Genomic DNA, 18,573 nt, shown 5'->3' with positions numbered 1-18,573 from the left:
ACGTAAACATAAACTACTTGATCCGGTACACGGCTATCCCAAAGCCAGTGCGCAAATTCCTGCAACTTTTCTACCTTTCTTTCTTTTTTTTTTCTTGTCTTGTCTGGCTGCAGACCACGTGGCGAGGAAAAACGAGTGGTTTATGCGCGCGGCAAAACTTGTTCGACAAGTTTTTTTAAAAAGACTTTGGGCTATGATACCCTGCATAAATGAATGTTGTTGGCAGATGTGCTGTGCTTGTGCCGAAATAAGGCCGGGGCAATCGACATTTGTGTCGGCTGCCAAGTGCCAAGTTGGAAGCGACAGCTGTCTGGTACGTGCCATGTAATCCACCGACTCAATTTGCGGCCAACTACCTAAGGTAGCCTAGCCTAGCATTGGCAACGTCGATGATAAAACACAGCACGGTTTCATCAACAGATGCGGTTGAAACCAAGAGACAGTGAGTACAGTACTCACCTAGTGTCAAATGTCATTGCGGAATCCATCTTGTCGCACGTTGACCGACCCTTCCTTTGGCTGCGAAGCGCAACCCTTGTTCACCAGTTCAAACGGCAGGTTTGTCACGTGACTCTGACGTGAAACCCCCAGCCGACGAGACAAAAGAAATTCCCCAAGCGCCGTAGAGGTGCAAGCCGAAAGCACCAGCGCTTGCGCTTGCCGACCAAAGCACATCCATCGCTCTGGATACCGTGGCGTTTGTCTTGAAAGCTCCAAGGTGGGTTGTGGGCTTGACCGTGCGCGTGCTGTATCTGAGCCCGGGGACGAGGATGCAAACTCGTTGCCGTCTTCACCTTCCAGGGTCCGTCCGACCCTCAGAGCTAACCAAGCTGTTGAACAGCCAGGCAAGAGGCTTGTTTCGTTTGGGCGCAGCATGCTTGAGATTCCGGGGTACTACTACGGTACGCTTTGCCCTCCTCTTGTCTGTCTCCTTGCGGGCCCGGGCCCTTTGTCTAGCTGGAGCTCAAGAGGCAGGCAGCACTGATTTTTTTTTTTTTTTTTTTTTTTCATAAACATGTCGCAGACGAGGCCAGGAAAAAGTACTTCAAGATCGAAAAGGCCCAGACGGCCCCCTCGCAGGCATCGTGGTCCGCCGACGCCGTCAAGCGGCGCAAGCTGCAAGATTCGTCCGACAAGGAGGCCCGTCGGAGGACCCAGCTCGTCAAGCGCCACATCAAGAGACCCGCGCTCGGGGCCCACGTCGCCCTGGCCGGGCTGCTGAACCGGGAGACCGAGCCCGAGCGCGGCCCGGAAGACGGCCGACGCAGACCGTGGGACGAGGACGTCGGGGCGGCCGCCTGGGCGGGCGGGCTGCAGGACAAGGCTGGCATCGCCTTTGCGCCCGGCCCAGCGCCGGCGAGGGCTGCCAACATGCCCTGCTTGTGGGTGGGCGGCGAGGTAGCGTATGCCAGTGAGTCGGTCCCTTTCGATGTTTTGCGTAGAGCCAGCCGTCTTGGTGGTTGGGGAAGGGGGGGGGGAGCTGACTTGTGTGTGTCGGGCAGCGCTGGACGAGGAGACGCTTGTCGGGGCGTACACAAGTACAGATGAGAACGATCGGTTGGCGCAACCCAAAAACTCCGCCTTCGCCGTGTTCCGCTGCGGTGCAAGGGGTTTTTTTTCCCCCCTTTTTTCCCTACTTTGGCCCGCGGGGGGGGGGGGCTTTGCTTTGCTAACGTTTTGCTGGGCACGTCTCTTTTTGTCGCAGGTTGTTGACCTTTGGCCGGGACGACGGGCTGCTTGCCGACGAGCCGTGGCGGAGCCCCCGGCTTCGGGCGGAAATGATTCGGTGTCCGCAAATGTCGTCGATCGCGTACCACGAGCCGACGCACAGGATGCTGCTGACGTCGCGGGAGCCCGAGCACAGCTGCGGGCTGTATCTCTTTTCGCCGCCGACCGAAGGCGGCGCGGGCGGGGCCAGAGGCCGATGGCTCCTCGGCGAGGGTAAGAAAACACACACACACACACACACAACACACAACCTGCTGCCCCCGGAGGAAGGGCGCGAGAGTTGACGACGGCTTCCCCCCCCCTTCCCCCCCCCCGCAGCCACCCACTACCAGCGACTGTCCATCCGCCACCGCCTCCGCGACGAGTGGCACGTCCACAAGTGCACCCCCGCGCCGCCGTCCTCCAACCTCCTCTGCGTCGTCGGCACCGACGCCGGCATCCTCACCGTGCGCGCCGACGAGACCGTGGCCTGGGCCGGGCCCGCCCCCGGACCATCCCTGCCCGCCGGGGACGCCCGCCCGCTGCCGCGCGACATCTTCGACCAGGACTTCCAGACGTCCAACCCCAGCGTGCTCCTCGCCGGGGGCCGCCAGCCGCGCCTGTGGATCGCCGACCTGCGCGCCCCCCCGCCCTCCTCCTCCTCCTCCTCCGCCGCTGCCGGCGGCGGCGGCGGCTGGACGCACGTCCGGCTCGCCAGCTCCGTCGCCCACCTCCGGAGCGTCAACCCCCACCAGGTCCTCGTCGCCGGGCTGCAGCACCACATGGCCCTCTACGACGTGCGCTTCCTGGCCGCCGCCCGGCCCAACGACGGCGCCGCCGCCCCGCTGCTCACCTTTGCCGGGTACCGCAACGCCGCCCACTTCCACACCGGCTGGGACGTGTCGACCGAGCTCGGCGCCGTCGCCGCCGCCCACGACGACGGCACCGTCCGCCTCTTCTCCCTGCGCTCGGGGCGGAGGCTGCGCAGCGCCGCGCTCGACCGCGTCCAGGCGCGTGCGCCCCTCAAGGCCCTCATGTTCCAAACCGCCGCGCGGGAGAGACTGCCCAGCCTGTGGCTGGGACACGGCCACGTCTTGAAAAAGTACTCCTTTGGGGTGGCCGACCTCGACGACGAGGCGTAGCCGGCTACGGCAGGCTGATACGGCATCAGCCTGCTGCTGCGAATATGGACGGGAACTCGAAAACTGAACGAACCTGGAGTATTGTGCCACACCCCCGACTCCGTAGCATAGATAGAAAGGGAAAAAAAATAACAAAAGAAAAGAAAGAAAGAAAGAAAGAAAGAACGGCCGAGCTCTTCCGCCCGGCCAACTATGCATGACCGACCCATCAACCCAACCCACCTCCTCCGGTCGTCGGTCCATCCACCAGCCAGCCCTCCCTCCCATTACCGCCGCCGGTAATGGTAAAAAGCGGCGGTAATGGTAAAAAGATGCGTGATCTGGGAATCGAACCCAGGGCTCCCCGACGTTGCTCATGGCAACGGAGAATTTTACCACTAAACCAATCACGCTGGGCACTCGTTAAAGCCGAGCTGCGTAATCTGGGAATCGAACCCAGGGCTCCCCGACGCTGCGCATGGCAACGGAGAATTTTACCACTAAACCAATTACGCTGTGCTTGATGTTGCGTCCATCGTAACGGCGCATATACAGCCTCCGTACCCGGGCCGCAAACGGAAATCAGCATCCAGGTGAACTTTGTAGGGGGTCACCGTGTGCAGGGAAACGGCGTCATGATGGGGGAAGAAAATTCGTTTGGCAATGGAGCCGGTTTGCTAGGGGATGTGGGACGGTTTGGCCGGCGCGACGTTTTGTGCGGGGCCAACGACCGACGGGGAAATGACGGATGCCAAACTTGGCAGCGTTTGCCAAATCTTTGTTGCTACAGTAGTCTACAGCTCAACCGAGGAGATGCGGTACACATCTTGGAAAATACACCCCGAATGAAATCCCATCTGCCTGGCCATCTGGCCTGTTTCCAAAAAAGAAAAAAAAAATTAAAAAGATATGAAGATTAAAAAAAAAAGTCACCTCCGATTCAGGCCCCGTTTCCCACAGGGTAAAACACTGCTGACCCCCTTTCCGTATGTTCATCTGCAATCCAAATCCTACATAAAGAGTAATACTCCATTCCTAGGCACGTTCCTAGGCACGTACTACATTTCATGCGCATTCCATGTCTCTGCTCTCATGCAGACTGGTCCAACGCAAAAGTGTACATCTGCTTTCATGCAGATTGGTCCGACGCAAAAGTGTACATCTGCTCTCATGCAGATTGGTCCAACGTAAAAGTGTCGGTCAGGGAGGGAAACGCCCTCGAAAACGCCCTGCCCAGCTTCCAGTTGTCAAGGTTTCGCAGATGCCTCTCAAACACTGGATTAATCACAACCTCGTCCGAGTCAGGCAACAGCAGGAGCGCGTCCGTCTCCTCGTACGGCCAACTCACCCGCAACGTGGCGGTGAAGGGTATGAAGAACTGGTCCAGGTGGTACTGCCCCGGGTTGTACATCAGGGCGAGGCGTTCCCGCATGGCGGGGAAGGGCAAATGGTCAATCCATGCCGGGTGCGGATGCCTCAGCTGGGACGGCCGAGGGGTCATCCATTGAGGAAGCCGCTCGTAGTTGTCGCGGGTGGGCGAAATCTGCCACCTCATGACGAGGAACATGACGTACAGGACGGCCACCCGTTCGGGCAGGCGTGAAATGTCGGGGAACGCGGCCAGAATGTCGGTGAAGAGCTTGGAGAGCGGGTGGCTGTACGCGTTGCCGGCGGGGTTGAGGAGCGACGAGACGGACGGATATCGCGGGCCGATGACTTCGTGCATGGCAAGACCCTCGGCCAGCCGTTGCCGGCGTTCGGTGAGAAAGTTGAGGAGCAGAGTGTCCAGGGGACATGTCGGCTCGCAGTTTCGCACGGCAGCCTCGTGCAAAGAGACGCTGCCGCGGGGGGAGGAGCTACCTGGCTGAGACGGCTGATGGTGATGGTGGTGATGGTGTTGTTGTTGTTGGTGTTGTTGTTGGTGGTGTTGTTGCTGTTGTTGCTTTTGTTGATGGTGTTGTTGTTGTTGCTGTTGCTGCTGCTGCTGCTGCTGCTGCTGCTGCTGCTCATGGGGCTGGTGAAATGGTGGACGGGAATTAGGATGAGCAACACCGCCTGGGCTGCCGGCTTGCTGATGGCTGCTTTCATGCCCCGTCGAGTCGGCGACACTGGACGCTCTGGGTGAAGCCCACAAGTCCCTGTCTCTGCTGCTCGCCGCCCAATCGTGCTTCATGGGAACGTGATGGTACTGAGGTGCGTCTTGGGCTCCGTCGGGCCCCGCCTGCACGCGAGCAGCCTGTTGGCCAGGCCGTAGCAAAAAGTCCAGGGCCAGTCTTTCGCCCCCGATGCTCAAACCTTGCCGCATCTGCCGCCTCTGGAGGTGCAGTTGAGCCATGGCCTCGTCCGGATGACTGTCCGACGGGGTGCCCGAGGCAGCTGGGGAGGTTGAGCGTGCCGTTCTGGGGCTATGGGCCGCGCTCTTGGGTTGTGATGATACCTGGGACACTGGGGCATGAGGAGTTGAGGACGCGGATCCTACAAGGCGTTGGTTGGTTGGTGAGTCGACAAGTCCACTACACCTCGACTCGTCGTCTTACAGGGTTATCCATCTGCCTTGTCAGCCGAGCGACGTACCTATTTCCAGTATTTGCGTCAGAGTCTTGACGACTGCGGATAGCTGCCGCCTGATTTCTGCATTTTCTTGCTCAACAGCCTCCTTCTCTCTTTTCACAGAATGCAGATCTTGGTAGGGTTTCAGGTCCTGCAGTTCCTGGATCCGCCGTTCCAAGCTCTCTATTTGATTCTTGGTCCTTTCACGAATAGCACGTTGTGCTTCGCGATCTGCATGCATGCATCATCCCCCCCCCTCCCCCCCCCCACAAAACTCGTCAGCTCAGCTCTAAACAAATTCTGCAAAATGTAACGCGACAAAGGAGGAGGAGGCGACAACGGTTGATGCCCAGCAACCGGGGGAACGGGACCAGGTCCAACGCAAGGACTACAGTACGCCAAAGTTGGGCCGCCTCAAGGGCAAAGGGTGCCGCGGGGATGGATGTAGTAACGTGGTGTCAGTGTCTGCAGCACACACAACACGTACCATTGGCTCTCTTCTTGGCCAGTTGCTCTGGCGTCAAATATGCAACACCCCTTCCGGAACCCGTCTTTTTCTTCTTGGCTCCGGCAGCAGCGGAATCGGCGGCGGCGGCGGCGGCAGCAGCACCAGAAGAAGAAGACGCCTGCTCTCCCCTGCCGGGGCTATCTTCATCCGCGGCGCGCTTCGTGCCCGTGCCCGTGCCCGTGCCCGTGCCCGTGCCCGCGCCAGCGCCGGCTCTGCTGCCCCTGCGGGGTGAAGTAGGGGTGGTGGTCGCCTCGGGAGACATGGTGTCTTTACCTGCAGAGGCCATGGCAGGCGGCAGCTCACGGCCGAAAAGGCGCCAAAGAGCCCGCCGGCCGGTATGCCTCCGTTGTGGGCCGTGAGCGAGCCCCGGCGGCAGCACGTTGCACGTCGGCAGGGTCAAAGCCCCCCCGGGGTTACTCGGCCTCTGTCCTCGGGACGAGGCGCGGCGCGTCGTTGTCCCACTTCCCTTTCCTGAGTCGCTCGTGAATGAATGCCCCAGCGAAACAAACGGGGACAACGGAGCAGGCCGACAGCTCCGGAACCTTGCCGGAACCTTGCCGAGGCGGTTTCAGCCGACGATTGATTGAGCGCTAGCACGGTTCACAGGTGAAGCTGCACCCACCATGCACGATGCGGTGCGCTAAGAATAGAAGGACGAATTCTCCGTGCGGAGGACCCGGCAAAAGAGAAGCGGCGAGCGATCTGCTGTAGACCGAGAGGGCGACGACTTAGCCTGGGGATTGACAAGGCTACCCAGACGTAGCACCAAGCATGAATACGAGGGGAGGGGAGGGGAAGGGAGGGGAGGGGAGGGGAGGGATGCAGATGGACGAGGGATGCAGATGGAATGGATGCAGATGGATGCAGATGCAGGGCCGCCCTTGTTGGATGGGAAGTTGCTGATTCAACTGCGGGGATGGACCATGTGGGCCCACGAGTCATGCCAGAGGCAGCTGACGAGCGAAAACGGGGCATACAGTGTGCACCTGGCGGAACGCTACAAGGAGGTGGGCTAGGAGGTACTTAGGTACCTACCTTATGTACGGAGTAACGTGGGTGGTACTCAGAGTACCTTGGGAGCTAGCACAGAGCACTCCATGCGTGCCGCGACGGCCAACCAACGGGTGCAACGGGTAGACGATGTGGGAGAAATGTTTACAAAACCGGCATTGCACACAAGACAAAAAGAGCCGACTGGTCGGACTCGTGATGCATGCGGTTCCTGTCAGGTCAGCATGCCGCTTCGCACATGCCACCAGACCCTGCCCCGTCTTGTCCAGACGCTGGAGGTACCGAGCTCAGAGCTCCGAGTGCTCCGTGCGCTGCACAGTGCAGAACAGTTGGCTTGAATTTGGCCCCACACCACCCCAGCCCAAAGCAGCAGCCATGATCGATCGATCCAGCATCCTTATCGATACATGCGCCGCATAGACGCACGTTAGCCAACGTACCAACCAGTAGACAGCCGAGCCAACCATTTCATTCCATTACTCATCACCAAACTAAACCCTCCCCAAGTCCACCCACGTCATCGTCTTGCATCCAAATCCTCAGCATCCCCAGCCACCCCAGCGTGCTAGCTAGCTAGCCTATACCGAATCTCGCCAACCTCACCAGTCCCCGTTTCCACGTCTTCCCTGTCGCCCAATTCCACAGTCGCTGCAAACACGCCATGGCAGAAACTAGAGCCGCCCGCGCTCGCCTACGCCGCACCTTCCGCTACCCCGACGACGACGACGACCTCCATCGCCAACCCGAAGCAATGGACGAACAAGGTGCAACAGCCTCGGACGATGATACCCTCTTTCCCCTTCCAAAGGCGCCAGCAAGCTGACGCTTTCCCCGTGGTCCCCCCAACCAGAGCAAGAAGCTCTCATCGACCGACTGAGCGCCCAAAACGCCCTCCAAAACACCCACTTCAGCCGCATCCTCCTCCTCGTCGCCATCCTCGCCACCCTGCCGTACCTTCCTCTCCTCGCAAACTCCCGGCACGCCGTCCTGGCCATCTTGTCCATCACGTCGCTGCTATCGACCGCCTACCTGCTCCACAAGCTGCCTTCCGCCGAGACGGGAATAGCCCCCTTGGACGCTTGGACGCGCAGCCAGGATGCCCTCGCTGCCTCTTCGGACATGGCGCGGCAGATTCGGCGGCTCCGGGGGGGCCTGCGATGCGAAAAGTCCCCGTTGGAGCTGTACTTGCCCTACTTGAATGCCGTGCTGGTCCTGATGCTGGTCCTGATGGGGCTGGTTATCGGGAATGGAGGTGGTAGCTTCGCGTGGGTCGGGGAGGGCAACTTGCCGGCCATTGTGTACGCCGTCGTGTTGCTGGCCAAATTTGTCATGGCCGAAGTTGATCCAGAGAGGGAGCTGGCTGGGCTCACGTACGAATACAGGGGTGCATAGGAGGAACATGTCCATGGGGGAGGCGAAACTGTGCACAGAATGAGCAACGCTTCGTTGTTGGTTGGTCAACCCACCTTTTCATTCGGGGGAGGAGTTTTTTTTTTTTTCGGCAGCGTGATGCTATACACCAATTCTACCTTGGTCCTCGTTGCCAACAGTTACTCGAGCAACTTCAAATGAAGAGCAATCACCAGTTCTATGTTCTTCCGCAAAGGCTTTTCATACTTCATCCCAACCCTCAGTAACGACCGTCATCAAGTTTTCAGCGTCTATCAAGCATTGGAAACTCGGAAAAGCAAAGACCAATCCTTCAGTGTGGGAAGTGTGAGATTTGGGCGTGACATTAGTTTGTTATAATTCGCCTCGTCCATGACGGTCCCAGTTTCAGACCAGAGTGATGCTTTAAATTCGAGAATGCCACCCTCCCCCTCATCAGATGTGTCGTCATGTCATTCATGCCCAGACATAAGCCCACATAAGAACAAAAAGAAAATGCTCGCCCTGACGTTACGTTTTCATGAAAGTCCTGCCTCTACATATCTAATGAGTCGTTGAATCGCAAAATGCCATGACTCCTCAAAACGCCATCGACGCCCTTTGGTGGACGAGGGAACGGATCCATCAAAGGGTTTGAGCCCGCCGGGTCGGTCGACTTGTCCATCACCAAGGCTAATCCTTGGGACTTGATGGCGTCAACAAGAGCAGGGACCATATCCTACAGGTTGTCAGAAGGCAAGAAAGCGTGGCAAACCCGACAGGGTAAAGAAAAGCTTACCAGTAGTCTAGAATAGCAAATCAACCCCATAAAGTTGTTGCTCTGGGCGGTACGAACAACTTCCTTGATGGAAGTGCTGCGTCGCCCGCTTGTTCGAGGCGTGTACGGCTCAGCAACGTCTTCACGTCCGAGGTCGTTGCACAGGAAAACGGGGAAATTGGGCTGTTTCCAGTTGAGAGTTGTGCATAGGTGCGGGTTGTAGCTGCTGAAGACCACGGAGCGAGCCACGGTAGGGGAGTGGCATTGAGCCCTTTGTGCGCGGGCGTGGTCAAACACCACGGTGAGAAGGGCATCCACAAACACGTTGACGTCCAAAGCCTGGCCTAGCGCGAAAACTTCTTCTTCCTCTTGCGTGGGGTACAGAATTTGCAGGTTCACGTTGATGCCTCGCGGTAGGATGGCCAGGGCATCCTTGAGTGTGACGCCAGCTGTGGCGAGAATGTGGTATATTTCGGCAATCTTGTCCACAGTCCTGGCAGCGAGCCCAGGTAGGTGAGCTCGGCTGGCGTTTTGGGCAGTAATGGCTTCGAACTGCTGCAGTGACAGTCGGCACAGTGGGATTTCAAGTCCACCACACGCAATTGTCCACTGCGGCCATACCACCGGAACGCCGTCGCTGGTGTACTGCACAAAGAGCCGCACATAATCGCCCGAGAGGCTCGAGCCAGTCACCACAGCGTTGGTCGGTTGGTTGAATTGGCTGGTCGCTTTCCAGTATGTCTCAAAGTCTGTGATCTCAAGTGGCTGCCCCTTGAATGGCTTGATGACCTGCGTACTGAAGCTAATCTGGCCAATTGCCCTCAGGCGCGGGTCGAAAAGTGGCAAGCAGCATCTTGAGATGCCTGCTTGCTGAGTCTTGAAAGCACTTGCTAGCGCTACTGTTTTGGCAATGATCTTGGCTCCGTACGTGGGGAAGACGTCAAAGTCAAGCGAGAACGAATCCAGGTTGTCAACCTGAAGAGAAACTACCCGGGTATCCTCTTGAAATGGGAGAATGATGTTCTTGGGGATAAGATCAGAGACCTTGGAGGAGATGGTGAGCCGCGCCGCTGGGTATTTTCCGTCTTGAAAGAACATCAACGGCTGCTCACGGGTGTCGTCGAAGCTGATTTGGACGACCGTCTTGGTGTCGAGGAAATTGTGTCCGTAGCGGCGAAGAGGGATGATGGGAGGAGGTAATTCGAGAATAGGGATGGCGTCAGGATCCAATGACATCGGCCCTGGGGCGCTGCTACTGCCCGTAGGGCCGAGCGAAGACTGTGAGACGAGCGGGCTAGCCCTTGTGCGCGCGTTGAACGGAGTGAGCAGTTTCATGCATTCCATGTGGCCTTCCCAAGCGGCGTAATACATGGCCGGGAGATTCTTCTCGTCAACAATGTTGGCATTGACCCCAACCTTGAGCAATGCTTGCAAACAATCCACGTTGCCTTCGCTGGCCGCGTGCACAAGCGGGGTCCAGCCATACAGCTTGTCAATCTGGTCGAGGTCAACTCCGAATTGTTTGAGAAGCAGCAGGAGTTGCGACGATTTCCCTGATCGTGCCACAAGATGCTGTGGGTACAGACCCTCTGCATCTGGAAGAATCTTTGCCCCTTGCTTCAACAACAGCTCAACCACAGCCTCGGAGCCACGTTCGCAAGCCAAGTTGAGAGGGACGTGGTCGGAATCAGAAACAGGATCAATTCTTGCCGACCGGGCCAGCAAGCGTTCAACGCAGCCCAAATGGCATTGAATGATGGAATGGATAAGAGGAGTAAAGTTGTCGTGGTCAATGAGGTCGATGGTTGCGGGATTTACTGAAAGCTCTAATGTCAGCTTCTGGCCAATGCTACGAGTCACTGCTTCGCAACATTCTTACCGTTCAAAAGGGTTTCCAACATATCGAGTCTACCATGTAAACTGGCATAATGCAACGGAACTCGACCATAAACGTCAGTTCTCTCCACAGAAACACCTGCTTCCAGGCCCCATTCGAGAACATATTGCTTCCCATAGATGGTGGCTTGATGAAGACAATTCCTCTCGTTGATGTCGTCATAGGACTGCAAGTCGACAAGCCCAGTATCCAAGAGCACCCGCAAAGCCTCTTCGGGGGCGTCGTGAACGGCAGTCAGGAATGTACGCGTAACCCGATCGGGCAGCGAACTCTCCCCGTCGCTCAAAGTACTGGCTGACTGCATTTTGGTCAAGAGCTCTCGCAACTGCTCCGGATTCCCAGTGATGACTGTATCTAGAAGCAAGGTGTCGGCATCACCCTCGTCAGTGCCCATGAAATGTTGACAAGTGACGACGTGGCCGGTGGCCTGGAAGTTGACTTGGATGCCATCAGACCAAGCACCAAGTTCCTGAAGACTCGTAGTGACCTGATCTGACAGTTCGCTTATGACAGTAGCGTTGAAGAAAGGTTGCACCTCGACGGCTCGAGACAGATAGAGCTCTTTGGTCTTGGACTTTGATGTCTTATCCCATTTTTTTAGAATCTTGGAGAAAGCGGTACCATTGATCTCGACAAACTGCTGAAGCTTGTTGAGGTCCGTGGCGAACTGTTGAAAACCTTCTTCAAGCGTAGTAAACTTGGAGGAGCGCCGTGAAATGCCGTCCCTCGTCTGCAAGACATTTTTTTTATCAAGAAGAGTTTTAAGCCGGATTTTGAGTTCGGCCTCTTTTTGCAGGTAAAAGGCATTTACTTTGTCAAGTTCACGTTCCTGTTTAAGTGAGGGGGGCCAGTTAGATGTTGCGGGGTGCGTGAGACGAGGCCTGTGTATCGTGAATGGCTTCTTACCAATTGGAAAAAGAAAGTCGCCTTGTTGGCTTGAAGAGCAGCTTGAGAATCCACGGGGCCAGTAGCACCGTGCACCTCATTTTGTGCCGCTAACGTCGGGGTAGCAGAAAGTTTCTTGATAAGCTAGGGCCAATGTTATGTTAGCGCAAGGGTGGTATCGCCATCTACTGAGGACATGTAGAGGATGGACAAGGAACGGCATTAAAGAGTCCAGCATGGCTGCAACCAGCTGCACGACTTTGTCCTGAAAGAGTTGTCACAACCACGCACAGGGGACATGGTTTTGGAGGGGGGGGAAGGGGGGAAGCGAGGCACGACAGAGTATGTTTTTAAATGCGCGATGCCTAACCTTCTTCAGAGCTTTGTAATTCACAAAACTTGCCGCATACTCTGGAACTTCAAGCTGGCGCTTCTGTATTTGTTTGCCGAACTTCCTGTGGGACAAAGAAAGACCACCGTTAGACTCGACGGGATGGAAACAAAAATAAATAACGCTGCCTAGCCGCTGGACGGCTCGGCCAGGATTCAAGGAAGCCACTTACATGTTGCAGCCCGGGGCCTGGCAGGGCTGCCAGTCGGAGCTGTGCTGAGTTGGAAGTAGAGAGGATGGAACCAGGCACAAACAGAAATGGCTCTGTTTGCCGCACGGTAATCCAGGTGGTTGGGGTTGGCAACAGGGCAGCCAGCTCCGTCATGTAGGAGCGACACTGAAGGTTGCAAAGCTGCCGTTCAACACGCGACATGGAGGAATATGGCGGCACCCCAAACCCCGGGAGGTTGTCCGTGGGGTGCGTTGTGATCAGCAAGCCCTGTGGCCAAAGGACACTTTGGGGAAGGGCGAAGTCTCAGCTCACGGCTGAATCACTAAGCCACTACTCCGCAACAGGGTCAGGGATGAAGTGAAGAAAGACAGGTGAAGATGCCGGCGTAACAAACGCGCAATGATGCTGAGCCAGGTGGTTGTTAGCTCCATATTCCCTTGACAGCTTCTCACATGCAAATCGACATGTTCGGCACTCACGTCAAGTCGTCCAAGACAATTGGGATCTCAAAGATATCGAATGTGCGAAAGGGGTCAGGGCTGCCGGACACTGAAGATGAAATCCCTGCGAAGCCCACCGTATAATTATCCGAGGTACTCCGTACCTCGAGCCAAGTAGAAGTATAAAAGTGCCCTGCCTGTGTAAGGACGGTAGGGTGGCTGAGCCTTCCAGAAACTGCTCTTTTTTTGGCGCGTCGCTGGCAGTGCAGGGCCGTCATACAGCAACGATTCGTTCAAGTAAGCGAGCTAGCCCTGTTCCTGGTCGATGATGATACAGTATCTCTTCAGCTCCGAGGTGTGTGTGGCCGAAGCAAGTGCACCGACGTAAGGTATACCTTGCGGTCGGGGTACAAGAGAAGACGACGGGCCTAATAACTCTAAATTATGATATTCAGGATTTTATGCAGGACAGCGAGTAGCGACTAGTAGTGACTAGTAGTAACGTGTGGGCGGATTGGTACCTGTGATATGAAACAATGAGTTCACGGCTTGCTCGCGTGTGATTGAGGGTGAGCCTTGATTTGGTCTCTGGTGGATGGCAAACGGGTTCTTTGGACGTCGTCCGTCTTGCGCCTCTCAGGCGAAAGACACTCCACACTTTTGGACGTCGAGTAATGATGGTGATAAGTGAATGACCAGAGGTAAAGGCTCCAAGTTGAAGCCCAGGCGAACAGAAAGATGAGAAAGCTGCACGTCTGGTCTGCATACGTTGCCTCAGAAGAGGGGTGTGGGTGGTTGCACAGCGGCTCCTTCTACTCCGTCATGGTTGGCAACTCTGCATCTTCAAAGCCCTCGTTACCAGTGGTCGAAAGTGCTCCATCGAAATGCTTCATGCCTACCTCCTTCATACGGGTTGGTGTGTGGTCAGTTTGCCTCAGCTCTCGACTTCCCCACTTAACCATCGCGCGACACCCAACTCGGAAGCTCCGGGTATTAGCCGTATGCGATACTATCCTGCAGACTGGGATCTCCTACAGAGTTACTCCGTACGCCTCGAAGATTTGGTGAGGCAGGTCTGTCCGCCCGCCAATCGCAGTCGCATATGCCACCTCGTGCTGCAGCCAGCTCTACCCCGCAGCAATACCCCAGGAACCCACGCCGGAGGGTTTTGCATGTTCCTCGGAAGTATTCGGGACCTTTGGGAACGAGCTGGATGCTGATGGTTTCCCCCGGCTCTCGAGTCTTCAGGCGTACTCCGTCCAAGCCAACCAGACACCCATTGTCCTCAATGAATCACAACTATTACTGAACATGGTCTGGGTTCTGTTCCAAGAGATACCAGTGCGCCTCATTGAGAGGCCAAAAATAAATAACCCGATCGCGAAGCACAGCTCACACGCCGCTATTGGCTAGGGTAGTTGTCAAGGGTTTTCCTTCATCCTGACCATCTGATGCTGTGGTCAGAGATTGACCAAGAGAGTCTTCGGCATACTAATATTACTCTTACGAGAGCGAAAAGAATCAAGTATCCAACCGACATATGGAAACACAGTCATCGCTCCATCGAACACTTCAAACTGAAGCAATGCAGGACCGCAAGGCGCAATTTAGCTCTCTTTTCTTCCCTCATCGGCCGGTTTTACCAGACTGTCGGCCTTGGCTTCCGCCGCCGCCGCCTTCTTCAAACGCTCATTGTCGTCCGTCTTTGCATCCCTGGGCTTCTCCTTGCCAACCTCCTTCTCATCCTCGCTGTCTCCTAGGCTAAAGGGATCATTGTCCGCGATGGGACTGGGCTCAACCGTAGACAACGGCTGCCACTTGCTCACCTTGCCAAAGTTGGGATGTTTGTCTTTCGGAGGGACGGTAGGCGATGCATCGTAGACGTTGATTTCCTCTGCTTCATCCTTGAATCCCACGCGACGACCATTGCCCGGTCTTGATGATGCTGCTGCTGGTGGGGGGGGTCTGTGCATACCAGAGTTGACCATGGGCCGTCCTTGGGCAGCTGTCCTATCGTTAACGGCTAGAGCTTTGTAATTTCTGGGTTGCCCTTGAGACTCACATCCATCGGCCGACAGTTTGATTCCTGCAAAGTCATCGCTGAGAACTTGAGGGTCAGCGTCGTATCGTTCATAATCACCGCTTCTCCGGCTCACGTCACCCTGCCTGCGGAAAGACTGTGCCTCTTGTTGTTGCGTGTGTTCTTCAGTCTCGTCGAAACTATCTTCAATCTTCTTTCTCAAATTCGAGATCCATCCGTTGACTTTGGTTTGGGTGTCGAGGAAGCCCTTGCGTAGATTTTCGCGAATCACAGGCAGATCATCGTCCAAGAAGCTGTGCTGTCGCTCATCATCCCACCCCTGGCTCTGTGGGGCGTCGCGGCTGCGGTTGGAAGTACGAGCCTCGTATGCGCCAACGTTATCGTAATGTTCAGCTAGTTGTCGAGCATAGAGTTCGTCTGCCTCCATCTGGGACATTTGCGCGCGGCGGCCTTGCGGGCGAGGGGGTTGTGGCGGAGGCACTTCTTCAGTGTCGCTTTTCACGGCATCAGGATCGGTCATCTCTAGAGCCACACCACCTCAGAAAAGTTGTCACGCGTACGGTATGGGGGCGTAGTTCAAATATGCAGACTTACCGAGCAAGGCGTTGAAGGCGGGCTCTACCTTGCCTCCGCTGGCCCTGAGCACAGCTTTGATGACAGCATTATCGACGCTTGGGAAAGCTTCTTTCAGTATCATCTCATTCTTCTGTGTCTCGGTTAGAGGTCGAGGGGGTTTTGGTGGCACAGCATTCGTCGACCCATTTTTCGCGTTCAGCTGGGTTCCAGGAGTCGAAGCAATCGCATGCGAGGTTGATGTGCTGCTGGTGTTTGAGACGGCGGATGTTTTCGCAGCAGCAGCAGCAGCAGCAGCACCATCATCAGCGATGATGCTGATATCTTGCACGTCGTCATCGTCCATCTCGAGAGGTCTGGCAGTAGTGGGTGATTCTGCGCCCGTTTCTGTGACGTGTTTATGCTACATAATGAAGCCCGGGCCAGTCAGCTTCGCCTCGCTGCAGTTATGTTGGTACTGGGAGGATGGTGTTGGGCACAAACCACCTCAGCGGGAGTCGACATTGTAAAGACCTTGGCTCAAAACAACGCAACCCTTTGAAGTTTCCGCAATATTTGATGACTGTAAGCTGTCATTTAAAACATAAAACGTCCAGGTAGATAAGCATGGATCCGTCGAGTGGAATATCATTGTACGTCTGACCATCCATGTCCTTGGAGCGAGGGGTTAGAGGCGGCTGCGCCGCCTGATGATGACGTGCCCCATAGGTAGACGACCAGTTTGCATGACCTCAGCCACGCGATATTGATGTGGATATCACCTCCAATGTGGCTGTGCGGTGCGCACTTCGCAGTCCCGAAAAACTTCGATTTTCTGTAGGGTAGGTGCCGGGGGACACCTGCTGCCGCTGTGCGTTCCAATATATTTCTGGCAATCATAATTCCATTCATTTGTCCGTCAACACATTCGTTATAGATGCGTTTTGGTGCCACATAGAAGCATTATTCTCTCGTAGTCGCCGCCATGGTGGACTCCAGCCTCCTCGATGCAACCTTCATTCCCGCGCTTCATAAAGCCCCTGCACTGTTACCCATTGCAAAGTACCATGATGAGCTTCTGTTTGTGATTGAGACATACCCCGTCACCATTGTCATAGGCCAAACAGGGTCGGGCAAAACAACACAACTACCCCAATTTCTCGAGAAGGCTGGATGGTGTTCTGATGGAAACATCATAGGCGTTACTCAGGTGAGCTTATAGGGGCTTCCTTCCAGCTTGCGTCATTACCCACGAGAGGGAAGCAAAAATACTAAACACCACATCCTACAGCCCAGAAGAGTTGCCGCCACAACGGTTGCACTCCGCGTCGCGGATGAGATGGGATGTGAGGTAGGGAAAGAAGTAGGATATTCTATCCGCTTTGAAGATGTCACGTCACCAGTTACGCGCATCAAGTTCCTGACAGACGGGTTGCTTATCCGAGAAGCGCTGGTTGACCCGCTGCTCAGCCGCTATGCTGTTATAATGGTTGATGAAGCGCATGAGCGCTCCGTCAGCACGGACATTCTGCTCGGTCTCTTGAAGAAGATAATCAGGAAAAGACCCGAACTGAGGGTTATTATCAGCAGCGCAACACTCCAAGCGGAAGCGTTTCTCAATTTCTTCACGGACTCGAACGAGAGTCACACAGCCGCAGAGGCGCAAAAGGGATCAACTGGGATTGGGAAAATCGTGAGCCTGCAAGGCAGATCGTATCCCATTGATATTCTTTACCTAGACAGTCCAGCAGCGGACTACTTGGAAAAGTCCATCGGCACCGTCCTGGATATTCATGCGCAAGAAGGAGACGGAGATATCCTAGTCTTTCTCACGGGTCGCGAAGAAATCGACCAAGCGATTCAAACCATTGCGGAGAAAGTCGGCCGAGGAGGGAAAGAATATGCCAACTTACAGCCACTGCCACTGTATGCAGGCCTGTCATCGGAAGAGCAAATGTACGTCTTTGACAAACCATTGCCAGGCAAACGGAAGGTGATATTCTCAACGAATATTGCGGAAGCGTCCGTGACCATCGACGGTATTGTTTACGTCGTCGACTGTGGCTTTGTCAAACTGAGGGCTTACAACCCAAAGACGGGCATAGAAACATTGACGGCCACACCAACTTCAAGGGCGTCCGCGGCACAGCGAGCCGGCCGTGCCGGGAGGACAAAACCTGGAAAATGTTTCCGATTATACACCGAGCAGACTTTCCAAACCTTGCCCGATGCGAATCCCCCAGAGATCCAAAGGTCGAACTTGGCTCCCATCATCCTGCAGCTCAAGGCCCTCGGCATTGATAACGTGGTTCGGTTTGACTTCCTATCACCACCTCCTTCAGAACCCATGTCAAAGGCTCTCGAGCTTCTATACGCCCTTGGCGCCTTGGATGAGTACGCAAAACTGACAAGGCCACTTGGGATCCGAATGGCCGAGTTGGCAGTCGAGCCGATGATGGCAAAAGCTCTACTCTCTGCGCAATCCTTCAACTGTCTCAGCGAGATGCTCACAATCGCTGCCATGACCAGTCTTGGTGACAGCGTGTGGTTCTACCACGACGGTGACCAAAAATCCATGGAGAGTTCTCGGCGCAAATTCGCCGCTGAAGAAGGCGATCACCTTACGTTACTCAATGCATACATAGCTTTTGTTACCAAAGGGAAGAAGGAACCACGGTTTTGTCATGAGAACCACTTAAATTTCAAGTCAATGACGCGCGCAGTCAGTATTCGCGCCCAGCTGAAACGCTACCTGGAGCGATTCAACATTGAGGTCAGCGAGTCTCTTACCACGCCACGATCAGAAGCCGACACGAAAAACAAGGCGGAGCAAATAAGGCGCTGCCTCACATCAGGTTATTTCGCCCATGCGGCTCGCATGCAGCCGGATGGAACGTACCGCAATGTCGAAGGGGGCACGGTTATGCAGGCACATCCAAGCTCGATATTGTTTAATCGCAAGGCTGACTGGGTCATTTTCCATGAGGTAATGGAGACTGGCCAAAAGACTTTTATGCGGCATCTTACCAAGATAGAGAAAAGCTGGTTGCTGGAGAGCGCGCCAGAGTTTTACACACTATCCAGCGCCCGAACAGTATGAGTGGAAACGATCTGCCAATCCAGGGCTAGACACAATCATCTAGAGTCAGCAC

The 18,573-nt window shown here is 55.6% G+C and overlaps 6 protein-coding genes across 6 annotated transcripts; 3 read left to right on the top strand and 3 right to left on the bottom strand.

The window, feature by feature from the left end:
• Nucleotides 1-389: 389 nt before the first annotated feature.
• On the top strand, nucleotides 390-2,849 carry UV8b_01303 (uncharacterized protein; the record flags this gene model as incomplete). The annotated part of the gene is made up of 7 exons (XM_043138801.1): nucleotides 390-442; nucleotides 592-718; nucleotides 842-902; nucleotides 1,025-1,411; nucleotides 1,503-1,557; nucleotides 1,706-1,941; nucleotides 2,047-2,849. The coding sequence occupies 7 exons, from the start codon at nucleotides 390-392 to the stop codon at nucleotides 2,847-2,849; spliced, it is 1,722 nt and encodes a 573-aa protein (XP_042994735.1).
• A 1,147-nt stretch (nucleotides 2,850-3,996) lies between these two features.
• On the bottom strand, nucleotides 3,997-6,172 carry UV8b_01302 (uncharacterized protein; the record flags this gene model as incomplete). Its single annotated transcript, XM_043138800.1, has 3 exons — nucleotides 3,997-5,303; nucleotides 5,403-5,561; nucleotides 5,866-6,172. The coding sequence occupies 3 exons, from the start codon at nucleotides 6,170-6,172 to the stop codon at nucleotides 3,997-3,999; spliced, it is 1,773 nt and encodes a 590-aa protein (XP_042994734.1).
• A 1,386-nt stretch (nucleotides 6,173-7,558) lies between these two features.
• UV8b_01301 (uncharacterized protein) lies at nucleotides 7,559-8,289 on the top strand (the record flags this gene model as incomplete). Its single annotated transcript, XM_043138799.1, has 2 exons — nucleotides 7,559-7,661; nucleotides 7,748-8,289. The coding sequence occupies 2 exons, from the start codon at nucleotides 7,559-7,561 to the stop codon at nucleotides 8,287-8,289; spliced, it is 645 nt and encodes a 214-aa protein (XP_042994733.1).
• A 532-nt stretch (nucleotides 8,290-8,821) lies between these two features.
• UV8b_01300 (uncharacterized protein) lies at nucleotides 8,822-13,736 on the bottom strand (the record flags this gene model as incomplete). The annotated part of the gene is made up of 11 exons (XM_043138798.1): nucleotides 8,822-9,004; nucleotides 9,065-10,860; nucleotides 10,923-11,769; nucleotides 11,847-11,969; nucleotides 12,196-12,280; nucleotides 12,389-12,427; nucleotides 12,701-12,793; nucleotides 12,868-12,952; nucleotides 13,224-13,265; nucleotides 13,350-13,437; nucleotides 13,728-13,736. The coding sequence occupies 11 exons, from the start codon at nucleotides 13,734-13,736 to the stop codon at nucleotides 8,822-8,824; spliced, it is 3,390 nt and encodes a 1,129-aa protein (XP_042994732.1).
• A 699-nt stretch (nucleotides 13,737-14,435) lies between these two features.
• Nucleotides 14,436-15,946, bottom strand: UV8b_01299 (uncharacterized protein; the record flags this gene model as incomplete). The annotated part of the gene is made up of 4 exons (XM_043138797.1): nucleotides 14,436-14,833; nucleotides 14,891-15,391; nucleotides 15,464-15,845; nucleotides 15,926-15,946. 4 exons carry the CDS (start codon nucleotides 15,944-15,946, stop codon nucleotides 14,436-14,438), a joined length of 1,302 nt encoding a protein of 433 aa, XP_042994731.1.
• A 460-nt stretch (nucleotides 15,947-16,406) lies between these two features.
• Nucleotides 16,407-18,521, top strand: UV8b_01298 (uncharacterized protein; the record flags this gene model as incomplete). The annotated part of the gene is made up of 2 exons (XM_043138796.1): nucleotides 16,407-16,631; nucleotides 16,713-18,521. 2 exons carry the CDS (start codon nucleotides 16,407-16,409, stop codon nucleotides 18,519-18,521), a joined length of 2,034 nt encoding a protein of 677 aa, XP_042994730.1.
• Between the last annotated feature and the right edge of the window lie 52 nt (nucleotides 18,522-18,573).

Source organism: Ustilaginoidea virens, chromosome 1, assembly GCF_000687475.1.
Source record: "Ustilaginoidea virens chromosome 1, complete sequence".
Classification (NCBI taxonomy): domain Eukaryota; kingdom Fungi; phylum Ascomycota; class Sordariomycetes; order Hypocreales; family Clavicipitaceae; genus Ustilaginoidea; species Ustilaginoidea virens.
The sequence above is the reverse complement of the archived record's forward strand: the minus strand, read 5'-3'. Positions and strand labels throughout refer to the sequence as shown.